At 34.9% G+C, this 19,273-nt stretch overlaps 2 protein-coding genes across 5 annotated transcripts; both read right to left on the bottom strand.

Moving 5' to 3' along the window:
• Positions 1 to 721: 721 nt before the first annotated feature.
• Positions 722 to 4,725, bottom strand: LOC111011232 (putative protein phosphatase 2C 10). Of its 3 annotated transcripts, none has more exons than XM_022284934.2 (6): positions 4,396 to 4,725; positions 4,126 to 4,291; positions 3,259 to 3,489; positions 2,876 to 3,152; positions 1,301 to 1,455; positions 722 to 1,192 (listed from the first exon to the last, which is right to left on the bottom strand). In XM_022284934.2, the coding sequence occupies exons 2-6, from the start codon at positions 4,162 to 4,164 to the stop codon at positions 1,055 to 1,057; spliced, it is 840 nt and encodes a 279-aa protein (XP_022140626.1). In that variant the 5' UTR covers positions 4,165 to 4,291; positions 4,396 to 4,725; the 3' UTR covers positions 722 to 1,054. The 3 variants fall into 3 exon arrangements, with proteins under 3 accessions (XP_022140626.1, XP_022140634.1, XP_087976141.1); XM_022284942.2 differs by having other exon boundaries at positions 4,126 to 4,330; positions 4,416 to 4,725; XM_088120015.1 differs by lacking the exon at positions 4,126 to 4,291.
• Positions 4,726 to 9,853: 5,128 nt separating this feature from the next.
• Positions 9,854 to 14,044, bottom strand: CRY1 (cryptochrome 1). 2 transcript variants are annotated; one of them, XM_022281303.2, is made up of 5 exons: positions 13,570 to 14,043; positions 12,935 to 13,153; positions 11,461 to 12,167; positions 10,471 to 11,273; positions 9,854 to 10,261 (listed from the first exon to the last, which is right to left on the bottom strand). In XM_022281303.2, exons 1-5 carry the CDS (start codon positions 13,880 to 13,882, stop codon positions 10,258 to 10,260), a joined length of 2,046 nt encoding a protein of 681 aa, XP_022136995.1. In that variant the 5' UTR covers positions 13,883 to 14,043; the 3' UTR covers positions 9,854 to 10,257. The 2 variants fall into 2 exon arrangements, with proteins under 2 accessions (XP_022136995.1, XP_022137003.1); XM_022281311.2 differs by lacking the exon at positions 9,854 to 10,261 and having other exon boundaries at positions 10,467 to 11,273; positions 13,570 to 14,044.
• Between the last annotated feature and the right edge of the window lie 5,229 nt (positions 14,045 to 19,273).

The raw sequence follows: 19,273 nt of genomic DNA, 5'->3' as shown, positions 1-19,273 counted from the left end.
GGTAATTGTAGTAAACTTTCTTTGGCAATTACCGACTCACAATAGCGATACTATGTGGGCTTGGGCTTGGGCTCGGGCTCTTTAGGTCCACTAGGCTAGGGCTCATATAATTGAAGAAAAAGGGGGCCACATAATTTAATTTAAAAGCATATTTTCTATTACGTGTCCCTTTTTCTAAGTTTTAAATATGAATATGGTAGAAGTTCGAGTCTCTAGCTCGAAAAAGAGGTTACTAATATTTTGAATAGCTAGTTATGCACATCTTAGTAATAGTAGCGATCCAAAACAAGATTTTGGAAACGATTTAATGAAAATATAGTTGCATTCTACTTTTTCCATTTTTTAAAGAACATGAGACCTTATGACACCGGTTAGTTTGTGCATAACTAAAAAAAGAAAAAAATACAAAAATATAAAAATAATAAAACAAAATGATTACGCCTGACCAAAAGCAAAGGTCGTCGATGTCAATTTCAACCCACCCATGTACATCCCTACGTTGCTCTCTAATATGATCAAGAGACACCAAGCCGTTATCAACTGAGCGGTCTGGACTCTAATATTTTGTAACATCATGACAATTAAAATTAAAGTTTATAAAATATATTATTCATGAACTTCATTGAGATAGAGAGAGGCTATTTTCTCTGTAATTTAACGGCATCCCATTATAGTGCTGGCGTTGCGCACCTTTTTTTTGGATAGAATTCAAACTTGAAGCTAAAGAAATATCCTTGGACTACAGGGTTTGGTAGTCCTTCCATTTGATAATAAGACACAATAATAATATTATACATCAAAACTCCAAATTCAACTTCAGAAACAAATCAAACAATATGAACATAATCAGCCTAATTAAATTTACAGAGACAGTCTCCTTCCCGCTCTTTTTTTCGCCCGATAAAAATCAGAGTCTTTGCAAGGATTACCCGTAATACGTATATTTACTTTCTTGGCCTAATCCGTAAATTGCCATTGCATAAAAAGAAAACCTTATTAGGGGTGGGTATATACTGAATCTGGAGGGGAAAAAATATATATTTAAAGGCTAAAATCACCTAAATCTAACCACAATGCATGATATATCATCTTTACTCTCTTTCTGCAAAGCCTCAGTTATTAACTGCTTAGCAGCCTTCAATGGGTCTTTGATTTTCCTAGCAATATCAACAGCTTCTTGATTGGCCATGACCTGTTTCATTCACATTCATGAGGTAGAGAGATAAATGGATGATTCTGCATTTAGATGTATTAGGTGTTAATGCAACAGGCAAAAGAGAATGAAAGCTGATAATAGCACCTTCCAAAGACCGTCGCTTGCGAGAATCAATATGTCCATGTTGGCGTCTATATCGATATCGCGAATGTCGGGATCCGATCGCAAGTGAGATTTGAGACTCTTGTCTCCAAATGCTCGTGACACTGCTAGCTGGCCATTCACTCGAGGTACATCTCCTGATTTTAGAAAAGGAACGGGAACATGCATGATTCAAACGTTTGATAAACAACCTTGATTACAGCAACTCGCTTTTTCAGTTTTGAGTACTTCAAAAGTTTCAAAAGACAAAGCGCTACTTATCAGTGGTCCCCAGATATTTCTAAAGAAGCCCAACAAGATGTTCCATATGCAAAAACAAACGATGGGTCAAGTTCCAATTTCCACCAGAACTGTCCTGCTAGTAATTTACTCCCACTCCTTTTTCGTCTTTCTTCCATATGTATTCCCTTCCAATCTGTCCTCTTTACTTCGCTCAGACAAAAATGATTTAACAGTGAAATATAACGCAAAGGGTTGTTAAACCAAACAACTTAGTTTCTTGGATTGGACCACTAGCTTTCCATAAGATATCAAAATAAAATTTTCTAAGTTTGAAAGCTACATTAGATAACACCTAATTTTGCTCTCCCATCAACAAGACTAAAATCTTGGCCATATACTGCAAGCCCAGCCTTTCTGAGCTTCCATCTGTGCCTTCTCAGTCCACGAAAGCTCGTAGGTTTCTCTATCTTCCCAGTTCTTAGAACTAAGCGACTGAGCCCACTTTTTCTCTTGAAGATCACTTGAGAGGTTTATAATTCACAGAATATACAAAAGAATTTGGAAGCCAAAATTTCCCTAGGTGGTGTCCACGTTCACTTTAAGGTAATCATAGGAATGGTGTCTTTGCAAATAAAGAAAATTTTTCCTTTACATATAACCCAACTGGTTTATGCTATCTATAAAGGAAGAGGAATCAGCCCTGCACTTGTCCGTGGACCATAATCTAACAAATGGAAATGGCGAAAACTACTTTGACTCTTTAATTTCAACTATGAACGGCCCGAGAACATCAAGGATCTAATTTATGAGCTGCTGTGAGGTTAGTGTTTTGAGGACAAGAAAGACATGCTCTAGTATTTGTGGCACTTTGCTATCTCTTGGAGGAGTTGTTGAGATCAGTTTAGCATGACTTTTGCCATAGTGAAAAGTAACTAAAAGAACTTATCAAAATTTTCATGTTGTTTAATTGTGTGTTTTTTTTTTAATTCTAAAAACACTTAAAAGACACTCTAAAGAACTTTAAGAAAAATCATTTACTTAAATTGGCCGCCTGTTCTAAAATCTCTAATTATCTCAATCACAATTAGAAGTTCATCAAGGAGGAAGCAGTTAACAGATAAGAATCTGGAGAGGAACCCAAGCTAAACAGATTTGTCGGGTAAAAGAATGACCAAGGAAAACAAGCAATTGGATACTGTGTCACCAGTACAAAATATAAGTGGTGGAAAATTGACACAACACTCAATTCTAGATATCAACGACGACTTCTAACCAGATATTATGCATAGGAGATTCTGCAGTAGATTTTCTAGACAATGATTGATTATAAGTTACCTGGCATGTTTGAAACAAAGCCACCTTTATTCTCAATGATGCCACGTTCTGTATTCGGCTCATGATCTATGGTCATCTGTACAGCTTCGCCCCCTCTCGAAATAACCGCACGCGAATCTCCAACATTAGCCACCCATAATCGTCGACCATTAATCAAGATAGCAGTAACAGCAGTTGATCCACCACGACCCAAGTCAGAGCTGTGGGATAGAATTGCCTGGTCTGTCTTCTCGTAGGCTTTTGAGATGGAGCTGTTGGGGTCAACCCAAAACTCTTCCTATAATGACAAGTGCGAAATATCAATACAAACAAGACCAAGAGTAGCCATATTAATACTCAGATTTGTAAGCTTAATTTACAAGTTTTTCAAGCTAGCATCCCACCTCATTCAGGATATTAGTAAACAAATGTTTTTGTAAGTAGGCAGGCACATTTTCTCCTAAATGCCCATCATAAATAGCAAAGAGCCCCAACTCATGTCTCTGAATCTGAACAAACTTAGCAACATGGTAATCTTCCATGGGATGATTGGCTTTCCCTTTTACCAGGCAGAATCCATACTTGATTATCCCCTCGTGGCTTCTTCCTTTACCGTAGTTTGATGCGGATCTAATCTACATGACCAAATTGTCACAAAAACAATATATTTGTGAATCATTTGCATCATCCAGAATGAAGTAAAAGAATCCAAAAAGATCAATTTGAATTCCAGTTTTAAAAAGAAAATATATATTCAATCAACTCAAGGTAAGACCCTCCACCACCACCACAATTATTTTGCCCTCTAGTTTACGTCTTTTCTTCAATTATTTATTTTTCTTTTGGTTGGGGGATTCAGTTAGACTTCTTTAGTACATTATGATCATCGTTTAACAGTACAGTAGCAAAGAAATTGCCCAATGCCCTCTACACACAGAAAACAAATGCTATGCACTATGCATAATTTTGTCACCTAAATTGAGTATAGTCCACAGCTCCTAAGTCCCAACCACTCCCCCCACCCACCACAAGAGTTCATCAACAAATTTACCTCGTTCATACATACAGAGTTTTAAAAATCCATCAAAAACTGTAAGAAGTTCCACTACATAATTTAAAAAATAATTAATCCCCAACCCAAAAACAGAGCAGCGAAAAAAACAAGGCTGAACACTAAATTTCTGCGTGCTTTTGGTCAACTTTTGGCACCAAGGCTACGATTACAAATTGAAGAATCACAAAAAAAAAAAAGCTAGAGAACCAGTCCTTACCCGAGAGTAGGAAGCATTAAAACAGCACAGCTTCTCCATAATTTAAATTCCAAAACAGTTCCAAGTCCTTCTGCTAATTTCTTCTCAACATCTATCTCTTGTGGAGAGGCACCTCCAATCCAACCCCCAAAAAATTCGAACCAAAACCGCCCCAAAAATTCACCGACTGCACCATCAGAAACCCTCAAAACACAACCCTAAAACCCTGGAAAAAGCCAAACGCCAAAAACAAAAAAAAACAAAAGTCAAAAAGATGATAAGAACTGGTACCTGAGTATCTGAAATTCCACCTAAATGATCAAAGAAAACCGGTTGCGCCAGCTCCTTCTGTGGCGGCGTTGCTTCTTCTTCTTCTTCTTCTTCTTCTTCTTCTTCTTCTTCTTCCAGTGGCTTCTTCTTAATTTGGTGTCGCAATTGAATAAATGAATGATGAGAGAGGGAGAGAGAAGAAAAGGAGAGCAGCGAACATTTGCAAACTTTTCCTCTGCAAAAGAAAAAAAAAAAGGAAGGAAAATAAAAATGGAAATTTGAGATTTAATAAAGAGAAAGTTTGAGAGTGGAAGGAATCGGGGGATGCCTTTGTTCCACTACCATGATTTGCAACCGTTTTGGAAGTCTAAGCAATGAATAATATTTTTATTTTTTTAATTAAGAATTCCAACAAAAAAGAAAAAAATTATAAATTAAAAAAAAAGTGTTAAATTAAATGGTATAAAGAAAAGGGTGCCCACAAAGTGGGACTGTGACTTTCTTCTCTGTTGACTTTCTTGTTTTCTACTGTTTACTTTGTTTTTCCTTCTCTCTCCTCTCTCCTCCATCAGCCCACCTGTCCTTATTTTATATATATTATTTTTAATTTATGTCCCAAACTCTTAAATTTATTTCTTTTTTTTTTAATTACAGATTTTAACTAGGTTTTATTCGTAGCATCAGTACCTATGAATTGGAATTAGTTTTAAATATTTTTTTTACATGATTTGGTTAAACCTTTTAAATCGATTTAACTAGTTAAAAAATTTACTTATTTTGTTATATTTTTACAATTAATTTAAATGGTTTAAAGTATCTATCTCTAGTTTGTAGATATAAAATTCGACAAAATATAATAATTAAGTTGAAACTTTTAAAACCATAGAAATGTGATTGGAGTTATACTCCTGACAAATTTTGTAGCTTGTATTCCTCAAGGTTAAAAACATTAAATTTTAGTCTTTTAAATTATTTATTAGTTTATTTTAGTTCATAAATTTTGCATAAAATATGATTTTTATTGTTAATTAATCTTATAACAACAATTACATTATTTGAAAACCGAACATTTCTTATGTAACATGAGAGTGAAAAATCTACTATTTCAAAAAGTTTCTTTAAGTACAATGTATAGGATTGGAGAATTAAACTTATGACTTACTGATCGGATATAGACATATTAACCCATTAGCTATGCTCCAAAGAAAGGTTTATTGAGTGGTTAATTATTGAGTTATACTCAACTTTATAATTATATACGATAATTTTGATCAAATAAATGAATGTGCTCAAGATACATGTTTGTTAAAATTCAATTATACGAGTCTTCAATGGTAGTTAGCATATAATTAATTACTTTTTTAAAGATTTGATTTTCTATATTCCCAAATTGTTGTACTAACAAAATATAATAAATAAACGAAGTATACGGATTAATAAGTTTTTTATATAAAATTTTAGTGTATTTTTAATAAAAATTAATTATGAAGAAAAACAAAGGTAATAGTGTAATACATCCACATGCCTGATAAATTACAGGATTTTGACACGTGCCACTGCCATTGCAGCAGGGTCACCGACCACCAGAAATTTGGCAGGCCAAGGACGAAGGCAACAAGAAACTTCCTCTTTCACTTTCTTTCTATTTTAATTTAAATTTAATTTATCAAAGATAAATCAAGCCATTTATTATAATTGTCTAAATTGAATTTGTTTAATTAAACATGTATTAATCCATTATTACCCTTTGGTCAACTTTTCAATCATCAATTATTCTCAAAAGGAAAAAAATATAAATGAACACATCCCTTTGGCCACCAAATACTTGTGATGTTTCAAAGGGTCAAACTAATTATTAAATTAGTGTTTACCTAAACAACTCCGATAATTATATTCATAGTCGACGGTTGATAGCATAATTGAAAGGAAAAAAAATAGTATTCATAAATATTTAAGATGGATGATGCGAACCATTATTCATAGAATAAATAGTCAAATTTATGAAAGGTATCCTTATGATTTGAGAGAAAAATCATTGTTATCAGAAGAGAGCTGAATATAGACTAAGACTTGTAAAGATAAAAAAGGAGAATGACACGTACAATCGAGGATATAATATATTTGAGAGAGAAAAATATTAATAGTGTGAAAGTGGTTAAAAAAAAGTTATTGCGCTTAAGCAAAAACCTCGCTCAAAAATAAATTATGATTAAACCATAGGCTAAAAACGAAGACATAATGTTTGAATTGCGGATTTGAATTGGGTCCTTATGAATTTCCTCCGCCCTGCATAGCAGTCCATTGAAGGAGCTGTGGAGTTGGTAAAGGTATGATTATTGCGCTTAAGCAAAAACCTCGCTCAAAAATAAATTATGATTAAACCATAGGCTAAAAACGAATACATAATGTTTGAATTGCGGATTTGAATTGGGTCCTTATGAATTTCCTCCGCCCTGCATAGCAGTCCATTGAAGGAGCTGTGGAGTTGGTAAAGGTATGTGCACCTACCACTAGTCTTCGATCAGAGGGGTTTATTGCACAAAAACGTCAGGACGCAGGCCCCAAAGAGGGGATTCACGAGAAGAAGCATTGCGCTATTTACCAGTGAGTGGTATTATCGGACTGAATTCATTTTAGATAATGAAACCATTCCATTACTACCAACTCAATACGACCTCTCTTAGATATAAGGTTTATGCCGGAAAGGTACGAAGTTGGACTAATTTGGAAACATGGGGTAATTTACTTTCTGCCTACTATTCCATCTGGCTTTTGGTTTCTAGTTTGATTTTATTAGTAGCTATGATTGGGATTATAGTAGTGACTATATATGCATAGGACTACTGAGGTGAAAAGACATGTATTCCGACGAAATGATATTGATTTTAAGAGTACTACAATGAAGAGGATGTTTCTATATTGTATTTCATACAATAACGACTTGCAATAGTAATAACAATTGGCCAAAGCGAACATAGCTCAGCAATAATTGACATATACCCTCAATCAAGAGATTGTGAGCTCGATCTTCCACCCTTACGTGTTGTACTAAAAAAGTAATTGACGAAAACAACACCTATGTAAAGTTATTTTTTCTATTTAAAAAATAATAATTGAGGAGACGTGACTCAATTTTAAAAATTAAAATTAACTAAAATGAAGATTAAATCTCGTTGGTCAAATTAAAAGAAACTAATCGAAATGGATAAAAAAATATGTGTTAATTATCACTTTTAACTAATCAAACTAATAAATTAAGGAAACAATTGGGTAATTAATGATGAAAGCGTGTGGGAAGGGCGAATTGACTAGACGGTGGATTGTGGCTGTGCGGGTCAACAGCTTGAGCCACAATCTTCCGTGGATTCAAAATTTGAAAACTAAAGTCTTTCATATTATTCTTATGGTTTTTTTTTTCTTATTTTTCTTTTTAAGATTTACCACTTTTTTATTTATTTTATCTCTCTAACTTTTGGGTCGAATGAATGTTCTTTTCCAACTTTCAAAAAGTTTTTTTTTTCTTTTTAAAGAGAGAAAAAATATATATTTATATATTAGAATTTCACTTTTGCATATACGTAACAGAGTGTGAATGGCCTTCTTCTTTCTATTTTCCAATTTCCATTATTTGCTATATATCCTCTCGGATGATTCTCCTGCTTTTACTTATCCTTTTTCAGCTTTATTACACCTACGCGTTGAAAAAAAAAAAAGGGTCCCATGCATTCTCTTTAATATTCACATTGTTGATGTTGTTTTTCGTCGAACTCACAGGTCGGTCACGTGCTAATGAGAACGAGCTGTCGAGGTGCTTGTCTCACTCAGATTTCGATTTCCGCAACCTGGATCACTTTTTGGAACCTATACAAGAAATAAACACTCTGACATTCAAGTTAGTTGCGAGCTCAATTTGTTTAGGTCGTTCTCAGAAGAAATAGCGTACTTGATCAACGGGGCGGAGTGTCCCTTTTATATGCAGGGGAAGACAAGGTCATTGGTACTATTACGACTAGCGGTTACGATTGTCGGACCCCAAATTAGTGGTCGGACATACCTCAGGTCGGCGTGTACAACTGTTCATGACCTCAGTTCGGCATGGTTCAGGTACGAGGATACGGTTGACTTGTTCTCTACCTCTTGACAACTCTGAACTGAGTCACACATATCGATTCTGATTTTGACCATCAACACACATGATAAAACTTTGATTGTAGCTAAAATGGTTAAAACATATGTAATACTTTTTTGTTATAGGACTTAGGTCTGAATTCTCATGCTAAGGTTAAAAAATTTTAGAAACTAACAAAATTCGTTTTTTTTTTCCTATTTCTGTTTTAAGTTATTTTCAAAGCATACATAAAAACATTATTTAATTATTTGTTTATTTTAATATTGGAAACCAAACATTGCTAAAGGACTAATTAGTGGACGTTTGGTACACAAATATTAGTCTATGAAATTGGGTTTCACAATCTAATTAAAAGCAACCTAATCAAATCTTATTCTAAGCCCTCTCATTCTAGCGAAAATTATACAAATTTCTCTCATATTCTTACATGTCAACCTTTGAATCCAATTCCTCAGGACTCTAATAATAGGTATTTATACTAAAAAAAGAAAAAGTAACTCATTCCAATCCTGGCCTATTCGGTAGGAAGAACGAGAGGGAGATGAGAAAAAATATTTAATAATTTGAAAGTCAAATGAATAGTTTAAGGAAAGAATATAATGCAACCATTATGATTAAAGTTTGTGGGGAGGAAATTAAGGTAATAAAGCAAGAAAATAGAAATAAAATAAAATAAAAACCTAAATTACAAAAATACATACGAACTTTCCTCTTGGTTTAAGAAATAATTAATGCTTTAAAAATTTCAATACTACTCTCTGCCTTTAATATACATTTTAAAAAAAATATCAAGTCTGTTGAGATGGCGCAGTGACAAATACTTGAGGCTTTGAGATACCACCTATCTTGAAATCTCAAATTCGTTGACGTAAGGCATAAGCCACACGGCATTAATACCGAAAAAGATTTTTAAAAAAATGGAAACTTAATAAAATATAGAAAACAATTTCACATCTTCCATTTTGAGGTAATTTAAGTGTTGACTTTCAGCAGTGGTCCCCAGATGGAATCTGATGCCTACCCTCTCCTCAGATTGTGCAGTTAATTTGATGCTTCTTTCAAAGGTTAACCAAAAATAAAAATAAAAAATAATTAAACAGCCAAACAATATAAAATTATACAACTAATGGTTGAGTGAATCTTTTTGGCCTATAAAAAAGGGGCAATTTTATTTATTTTTTTGCAAGAAAAAAAAACTCATTCCTCGGACAGAGCATAAAACACAGTCGAACAAAGCTATGGCATCTGAAAATATATCCCTGGAGTTGAGCAGAAAAAAACTAAGAAGAATCTCACAACTTTTTTTCCAACAAAAAAAAAAAAGAGTTATGCATCTAAAGGCAAGCAAGATAGAGAAATATTTCCATAGCTTAAGCATGGGCTTACAAGAAGAATCCGGGCTAATCGCAAACTTGAGTTTATTCGAAGACGATGACAACGACGACAATCACTATTTCGATTCTCTACGCTTCTGTTACAGCTACACAAATTACAACTTTCACTATACAGCATAGCAAGACTTATGATACAACCGTAATAACGGAAAGAGAGCGAGAGCAAGAATGGGAACGGGAGAGGGAGAACATGATCAGCAGATGAACTGCATCTATCAGTTAGAAATTTCATACACATGATAGTGACCAATGCCAAGTCAGATTGGTGGAAGAAGTTGAAGAACTTGTTAGTGTGTTTCTGTTTCACCATCTGGCTGTTGCTTTGTGCTCCTCTTTCTGCTAGTTCTTTCATTTTTTGCCTCACCTGTTTAAGAAAGCCCATTGAATCATGTCAGTGAGAGAGAAGCACAGCACTGAAAATAGACATAAAATTTTCTCTATCCATACAGATGAAAACATTTGAATTTTAGCTTTTTAATGATGATGATATGCAGCTCAATCATATTTGTGACTTTTTGAGATACGAAAAGAAGTCCAAGCTACCAACTACATTTTGATTTCACAAGTTGTTACCCAGTTTGAGATAGCCGCCTCCAATTGATTATTTGATGAGTCTGTTGATGCCCCTGCAAGAATGAAGGGCTGGTTCCCATGCCATTTTCGTCAACCACAAATTGCTCGGTGTAACTCGAACTTGGCGGAGACCAAACCGGAACCACACCTCCGTCCCTCTCTCTTCTAATGTCGCTACTCGAAGACGACTCTGCAGTGGAGTCTTCAGCAGCACTTCTGAGGCCTATGCCCACGGTATAGGGAAGTTGAGCACGTGTTGGAGCAGTTGGCTGAACTCTTGGGCTTAATGCATCTCCTCTGGTAGGCTCTTGGTTTAAATTTACATTTGTTGGTACTTCTGCTCTAGCTTCTGCTGTACTTTGAGTATTCAAAGAAGGTTCATCTTCTAATCTCACCGAAGTTGTCATGCTCGGGACCATCTGATCCTCGTAGCATCGAGCTATATGAGGGTTCGCCCTTGCAGGCTCATGGTCATCCTCCTCCATTTGTATGTCTCGAGGAAATGCAATTGGGATCGACTCTGAAGAATCCCCGAGTCCCTCTTCAGTTCCATTCTCCATTGCAGCCCTTGAAGCTGCTTCTTGTTGCCACATCTCTGACAGTGCTTCTTGCAGCCTAGCTTTAGCTGCATCCAGTCCTACGATCGGAAGAGGGTAGTTCGATCCGAGCTCGATCCCAGCAGCTTGGAGAACTGACTCTGGTGCATTCCATGGGTGATGAATCCATTCAGTGGGTAATCTAGAGAGTTCAGGAAGCCATCTCCGAACATATTCTCCGTTCGGGTCGAATTTATAGCCCTCAAGCTGCAGAAAACCAATTATAGTACAGATAATTACATCCAGAAACACATATAATCCAAGAGCAAGCAAATAAGGACTTAAGCTTAGCCAACAGATGAGGATAACAAGATGAATTCAGATAGATGCATATGGATATGAAGCCTAAATACAAGTAAATTTATTTGGTAAAGAACTTTGAAGGCGTGCGAACCTGTGGATTGTCGATGCGATCAAATTCACGGCCATCCGGAAGCGTGCCAGATATGTACTGCCAACCAAGAGCATCACTCTCAAGATCAGCATCCAAGAGAGTATCCCAGAAATACTTCATTCCCCATCTCCAAGGAAGCTGCAGAACCTTCACAAAGAAGCTCGAAACTACAACTCGGATCCGATCGTGCAGCCAGCCAGTAGCCCACAATTCCCTCATACCGGCATCGACTAACGGATAACCGGTCCTACCTTGCCTCCATGCCTTGAAATAGCCTTCATCCACAACCCATGGAAAGAATTTAAGGTGCCCAAGAAGAGGCCTCTCATGACTGTATGGATGGTTGAAACTCATGTATCTGGAGTATTCTCTGAGGCCAATAGACTTAAGAAACAAGTTGACACTCTCTTCGCCAGCCTTGTTTCCTTCATTGGCCCATAAAACCTGCTTGATTCGAACAAGATGAAACACTTTTCTCACGCTTACCTCTCCAAAATGCAAGTGGGGAGACAGAAATGAGGTGGTTGCGCTATCTGCCTTCCTGCGATTTTTCGAGTACTCGATTAACGGTCCATTGATGAATGTGGTCAAAGCCTTATCTGCATTGCTCCATCCTGGAGACCATGCTCGAGCAAGAAGCGCATTGCTTCCCTTCTCCAATTCATCTTCAAACACCAATGTGTCATATGGACACCTAGATACATCACCTGAAGAAGCAAGGACAATATTTTGAGGAAAGCTTCAACAGTTCACGAATCGGTCAAGTATATATGCACGAGAGAGAAGAAATAGAGATGACGTAATATATCAGAAAAAAAGAGTTAAAAAGTGCCATACTTCCCACTTAAATAAATTAATGAAAGAAGAGAAAAACAATGAATGAATAGCAAGCACATAGTTCGATTGTGAAAATATGAACTAACTAAGCTCCACTGCATGCCCAACCATATCAAAAGAGCTTTTGTTCTTAAGAGAATTGGTGTTTCTTGACCATCTACATCAGAAGAAAACCACCTCATGATCTAATAAATTGCAAGTAACCATCTCTTTGAGAAGAAGTACTGCATAAGCGAATAAGTAGTTCGGGCCCCAGGGACTATATTTACAATCTCTTGGCAATAGAATCGCATAGACGAAACGCCCCTCTCTATTGGCTGATGTCAATTACTTGTTTTCGCAATTAGATATCTAAGTTTTAGCATCCAATTCTCTCATATGGGAATGTAAAATTAGGTTGGAGATAAAGGAGATAAAGCTTAGACTTAGATTATGAAACCAACTATGCAACTTTAACTTATGAAAGTAATCAGTTCCATGCATTAACTGAAATCAAAATGGATGAACAAATATCTCAAAATCACAATCAGACACAGTACTCTTAATTTTCTCTCAGGAAATCCGACATGTAGAGTCGAACACAACAACTAGCGAGTTACGAGTCGATCGACTTCAACTAAACTACAGATAAAAAAACCTGAAATTATCCTCTTAGGAGGGAGAAGTGGCGCCTCCGGGTCGAAAGGCATGCTGAGACATCTTTCCCAGAATCCAGCAAAGGTGGTAAATGGGTGGCCATTTGCATCATTAACATCCCACGGTTCGTACAGTAAATCCGCATTGTACGACCTCACGCCTATGCCTTGGGCAGTCAAAACCTCCTTAGCTCGGTGATCCCGAATGAGCGATAAAGGATCTGAAACACAAGTTTTCATCAAGAAACAAACCATAAGACATATATATCTATATACATATACATATACACTTTTTCCAAAAAGCCATAAACCAGGCATCAACTCAAACTTCATAAGACACCAATTTTGCAGGAATAATCTCTTCACAAGCATCTAGACACCCTTTCCTCTTTCCAATTCTATGAAATCTCAAACACTCAAGAAAAAGAAAGTAGTCTGAGAAGACAATTATGTGCCCACTTGTTTTCATGAAAATTGACAAACAGATGAACAAAAACCCCAACATAACGCCACACACACACATCAACAAAACCCCTCCATCATCAGAGCAGCTCCCAAAAACTAAAAAGAATCAGATCATAATCACTAATTCCAGACGAACAGAAAACACGAAATCAAAGAAGAAGAAGAAACAGACCATATAAGTGATTGAAGAAGAGCTGAGAAGCACCAGTGGCTTTAACGACATCGATAAGAGTAGAAATGGTGTTGGTGGATCTCTTGGTGACGAGGAAGGTGCCGAGGCTTCTGAGAGAGGAATCGAGATGGGCGAGGCTCTGCTTGAGCCACCATCGGGAGACCCGGCCGGGATAGTAGTGGCCCTCCTCCTCCGGCGCCCAGATGAAGACGGCAACGACGGCGCCGGCCCTGACGCCGGCGGCCAGAGCTGGGTTATCCTCTACCCTGAGATCCCTTCTGAACCAGACTATGCTGCAACCGCCACCTGACATCGCCCAGATTAAAACCAAACCAAACCCCAGAAATCACGTACCCTTTTTCTCTCACTCACTCACCAATCAACCATATCCATCCCTCTTCTCTCTCTCTCTCTCTCTCTCTCTCTCTCTCTCTCTCTCTCTCTCTCTCTCTCTCTCTCTCTCTCTCTCTCTCTCTCTCTCTTCTCTCCACATACACTCAAAAGTTTTTTAATTAATACTTATATTTTTTCCCCATTTCAGCTTTTGGGCATTAACATAGGGGAATGAGAGAGAATCGATTAAAATATTTCACTTTCTATCTTCTTTTTATATATATTCTTTTTATATATAGGAAAAATATTTTCCAACAACTTTGTCATCGCCAATAAAAAAAAAAGTTAGATAATATTTAGTCCTCACGGTTAAGAGTCAAATATTTTCCTTAAAATATGGAAAATACTTAGTTTTTTAGAGGCAGAATTTTGTCCTTAGCATAATACAAAATGTAAAAATATATATTTTCTAATAAAATTAATGAGTTGTCGATAAAATTTAATCATCTTTAAAAGTAAGTATTTTCTTTAAAATATTTTACTTTTCTATCTTTTATTTATATATATATATATATATATATATTGCTAAAAAAGAAAAGGGTTTTTCTTTTTTTTTTCTCCCTTTTGGAGGAGTGAGAGAATCCTGTTGGGTTTCATGAATCTCAATATTTGCTCAAACAAGTTGGGAAGGAAAAGCATGTGAAAAGGAGAGAGAAAGAGGGAGAGGGGTGAAGAGGATTGGTTAATGGAGTGGGGACGACCAAATTGATGCGCAAATTGTAGCCACAAACTTTTTTTTTCTTTTTTTCTTTTTCTGTTCTTGATTTTTGGTTTTATTTTATTTTTCTTATTTCCTCTTATCCTCTGCGGAAAAAACAAGATCCCACCCACCTATCTAGTTCCTTCTCTGCTTGTCTCTCCTTGACAGGGTGGAATATCACAAAACCCTTCCAAAAATTAAGCATTTATCTGAGTATTTAACCTTTGTGTTGTCTTTCGTTTAATTAGCAAAATTGAACACTAAGTTGTCGTTGGATTTTTTCCTAGCTTGTATACTTATTAAATTGGATATTGGAAATCATTTTATATTGTTTATTTTTAACGGTTAAATTGCTTCCTCGTTGGGATTATTTGATACCTTAACTCTTGATTTTGATGATGGTAAGACAACTTTTATTGACCTTATAAATTAAATGTTGATTGGACCAATGGTACGAAGGATAATATATTCGTGGGATATAAAATATGAGTAAATGAGCCAAAATAATTTAATAGTGCTAGGGGTGAGATCAATGCGCACCATGTGGCCCTTTGTACCGCGTGCCACGTGGCCCTCTCATCAAGGAACATGTGGTCAAACCCAGCTCGATCATGCCTATGATGAGGAGGGTCTGGACAGCTCGCCTCAACCCCGATGCCAAAGTCTCAACTTCCGACTTGGAAATGCGATACGCTATTATTGGGGATTTGCAAACCACTAACAAAAAATTGTTGAAAAAGCGTCAAATGGCATGACAACGCGTCCGAAAGCTCCCCCGCGAAGTCCCGTAGAATCTAGGACCAAACTGAAACAACCATCAACATTGAAGGACAACATTTGCAATTTAACTCATTATTTGGCTTCCGAAATATGTTATTTCCGTGATGGTCTTTTTTTCCCCATTATTCTAAATAGACATTAGTTAAATTTCAATACTTAAAACCAATGGTTTGCATTACCATGTTTTCTATTTTGAAAATAGTTAAGATTTCAATTTTCAAATGCATCTTTTTCAGCATTTAAAGAAAAAACTATCGTCCTTTTTTTTAATTATTAAAAAAAAAGGCCATCGTCCTTGTTTTCAGAAATAAATAAAATCATTATAAAACATAATCTATAGTTTTGTTTTAAAAAACATGTGCTTACTTGTATGATTTTTAATACATCCATTTATAATTTTAGGAATTTTGGTTTTTCTTCTTGGTCGGTATAGCTGTTCTTTCAATTCTTTTTTTTAAGTATAACTCTTATTTATTTATTTTCCAGACATATAAAACTCGTTTGAAAATGTATGAACTACAATTTATATAAGTTGAAGGTACATGGACAAAAATATGTATTTTCAGAAAATACATGAACTAATATATACATACTAGAGATATATTTAAATTTTAAAATGATTTGTTTTAATAATTTATTAATTTTCCATAAAAATGATTGGTTAAATATTGATGTTTTCAGTAAAAAAAAAAATGTAGAGGCTGTAAGAAATGGGCCAAATATATTAATTGGTGATCATGTTGCCAATGTTGCCAAGTTATTAAATATTGATGATAAGCATGAATGTTCACTTTTCTTTTTTATTATGAGTCAACAATTGAAAGGACATTATCCCACCAAAAATTTGGAAAATAGTCGTGTGGATGGATTTTAATAGATTTGCCAGATTTCAATCAACTTGATGTTTAGTTTTATGGGTTTTCTCTTTTTTTTTTTTGGTCAATTTGGTTGAGCTTTTGGTCGGAAAACATGTTAAATTAGTGCCCTCGAATGGATTCCAACTTCGATTATTGGAACCTTAAACAACTTGCAAAGATAAATAAGTGAAAGGTGAAAACGACGTCAAGTCGTCGTACTCCTTATATCTTGAGGGATCACATGCTAGAGATTAAAGGATCGTGATATGCGAGGTTGAGTTAACTTAAAAATACATATTCAGTTCGAATGGTATATTACAAGTCTAATTTCAGTTTTAACTTAAAAAAAACATGCTTTCGATTCGTTTTCTTCACACACGTACATATGGATTTTTATTTCTTCGATTGCAACTATTGCAAGAGATTGAATCATCAATCTCTAAGATAACAATAAAGTATTGTCACTTACTCTTCACGCCTATCATTAAAAAGGTCAGAAATGAGGTCAATCTAATCTAATAAAAGTATATAAACTCGAATTTTCACTCTAGTTTAATTTAAAATTAAAAAAATAATAAAAAGAATTCACACGGATAAAACGGTAATTTCAGATGGTGGGACCCACCGAGAAAATTGTGATGCCCCAAGCAGAAAAGATGGGCAAAAGCTTGGTTTTCGTCGGCCTCGTGTTGGAGGTGGGCCTCAGGCTGCATGTATTTGGACTTTGGGGCTATTCGTAGACTTAGATTCCATTTATGTCTCGTAGTCACTATTCAAACTCGGTTGATGAAGATTGAAGAATTGGCTCTTCCCTTCCGCAAAACCAATCATTCATATCCACTCTCTACCAAAAATTTGAAGTTTAGGTTTAAATTGTAGGTGGATCTCTAAATTTTCATGCTTATTATATTTGTGTACTACATTTTGATTTTGTTTTCTTGGAATTTATCTATTTTTTTTATTTATAAATCGTAACTATTGATTACTGTATGATATGGGAGAGAGGAAAACGTGTAAACAAGAAATTTCAATACCTTAAGACTTTTATAGTTACGGTTGTTGTTCACCGGAGCTTCGGTTGCTAGCTTTGTTTCGAAGCAAATTAGGGGCGGTTCGTCTTCATAATTTGGGTGTAGTTTCAACACTCTTATGAAACATAAACACCAATTTAACTTGGGAGTGGTGATTTAGTGGCAGTGAGTGGTAACATTGTTTTGTTAACTCTCATCCTATTAGAAAATGAGGATTCAAACAAAATCGATGAAACGAAAGAGATCCGAATGAATGGAAAAAAAAAAAACAAAACTGACATTGTAGAGATAGATTGAAATGTAAACATTTAACATATTTGATGTCATTAACTAATTAGTTTAGGTTGATAAATATATTATGTTTTAGTTCATGAGAAGTTTGTATTAAATAGTGTTGTAGGTGTAAACTAACACAACCATGTGGCTTCTCCAGTGATGGCAAGTGTATTTGGGTCTTAGTTAGGACGCTTATGACGAAGAGGGAGGAAGGTCCTGCATGTCTTGGACGTTAGCTCGACTCCGACCTTGAAAGATTTTGTTAGATAGGAAATCTACTAACATTCAACAGAATGACGATTTTGTTGTCTAAAGATCTTCTAATTTTCGATGAAATATTCGTTGAAAGACATGTACAACAGTTGCAATTTTTCATGTTCCCCTTAGTACACGATCACTTGCATTTAAACCAAATTTCGGCTCGACATTAGTTCTAACTTAGACATTGGAGTGTACATGGGTGGACATTAGTATGATGTTCTATTTGTAGGTGATATCAAAACCCACATTAGAATCCACGTCAGACAACCTACTTACGTGTCACCTTGTCTAGAATCGCGCATGAAGAACGAAAAGTATATTAGTTTTTACCATTGATTTATTTAAATTTGACATAGACGAATTAGTTTTATTTAGTTTTTAATAAAAAAAAATTAAATTATCTTCTTATAAATTGAACATGGGATGAAATATTAATAATGACCACTAAATATCTTTTTGGAATTTTTTTTATGGCATTAAGAAAAAGAAACAATAAATATCACTAACAACATTATTAAATGGCCTTGCCATGTCTCCTTTTTTATATTTAGCTTTAAGGGAACTATTTTTGAAACATTTTTCTGCATACTTTACCGAGAAATAAAAATTAGATAAAACAATAATTAGATTTTTTTTAAATTTTTTTCCTTCTTTAATATATAGACCCATCAACTTGAAGAGTCAATTTTGTATTTTTCCAACACTATGAGATTATGGATAACGATTCAAGAGGTTATCAAAATACAAATTTTACACGTAATAACTAATATGAAAATAATCATTGACTAGAAAAACAATTCAAAATAATATATATAGTGTGTATAATAAATAGAATACATAAATGTAAAAAAAAAAAAAACACTACACTTTACCATATAATAAATTCCTCTGTTATTGATTAAAAATATTTAGGTAGGTAAATAATTTTCGGAGTAACACATTTATAAGTCATAACAATTATTATATTTGTTTTCAATAACCTAAATTTTATATGAATATGTATTTTAAAGTTACTTTTTAAAGAAAAACATTTGTACTGTCTCGTATTTTACGCTTGTTATTGTTTAGTACATGTAAGTGAGAAATAATCGTTATCTCCTATCATATCGTTTCACTGTAAACTTTTGACGTGTTTATTTCTTGTATTAGAACTAAAAATAAAAAAAAAAAGTAAAAAAAAAATTGAATTCGGATCCGACACATAATGACATCTACATTTCACATGCATGCCTTGCAACTTGACTGCTTGAAAGAGTGAAGGTTGTCCTTCAAACTAATACGGATCATTTCAGGATGCTTTGTCCTCACTCACATGAATAAAAAAAAAAGTCTATTAGGAAGTTCTTATAATTGAGCCACGAAAAGAAGATGCACATTTTGTTAGTATAAGTACTTACTATCAATTA

The sequence above is a fragment of the Momordica charantia genome (genome assembly GCF_013281855.1).
Source record: "Momordica charantia cultivar OHB3-1 chromosome 11 unlocalized genomic scaffold, Mcharantia_2.0 BLBB01000011.1, whole genome shotgun sequence".
Taxonomy (NCBI): domain Eukaryota; kingdom Viridiplantae; phylum Streptophyta; class Magnoliopsida; order Cucurbitales; family Cucurbitaceae; genus Momordica; species Momordica charantia.
The sequence above is the reverse complement of the archived record's forward strand: the minus strand, read 5'-3'. Positions and strand labels throughout refer to the sequence as shown.

What these genes read in the sequence shown, in the direction of transcription:
- LOC111011232 (XM_022284934.2), bottom strand. Translation starts at nt 4,164, where the DNA reads ATGGAGAAGCTGTGCTGTTTTAATGCTTCCTACTCTCGG. An exon ending in TTAATGCTTCCTACTCTCGG is followed by an intron (nt 3,490 to 4,125) that starts GTAAGGACTGGT and finishes TTGGTCATGTAG; the next exon opens with ATTAGATCCGCATCAAACTA. An exon ending in CAAGCGACGGTCTTTGGAAG is followed by an intron (nt 1,193 to 1,300) that starts GTGCTATTATCA and finishes TGAATGAAACAG; the next exon opens with GTCATGGCCAATCAAGAAGC.
- CRY1 (XM_022281311.2), bottom strand. Translation starts at nt 13,882, where the DNA reads ATGTCAGGTGGCGGTTGCAGCATAGTCTGGTTCAGAAGGGATCTCAGG. An exon ending in CTTCTTCAATCACTTATATG is followed by an intron (nt 13,154 to 13,569) that starts GTCTGTTTCTTC and finishes CTTGTGTTTCAG; the next exon opens with ATCCTTTATCGCTCATTCGG. An exon ending in TCCTAAGAGGATAATTTCAG is followed by an intron (nt 12,168 to 12,934) that starts GTTTTTTTATCT and finishes TTGCTTCTTCAG; the next exon opens with GTGATGTATCTAGGTGTCCA.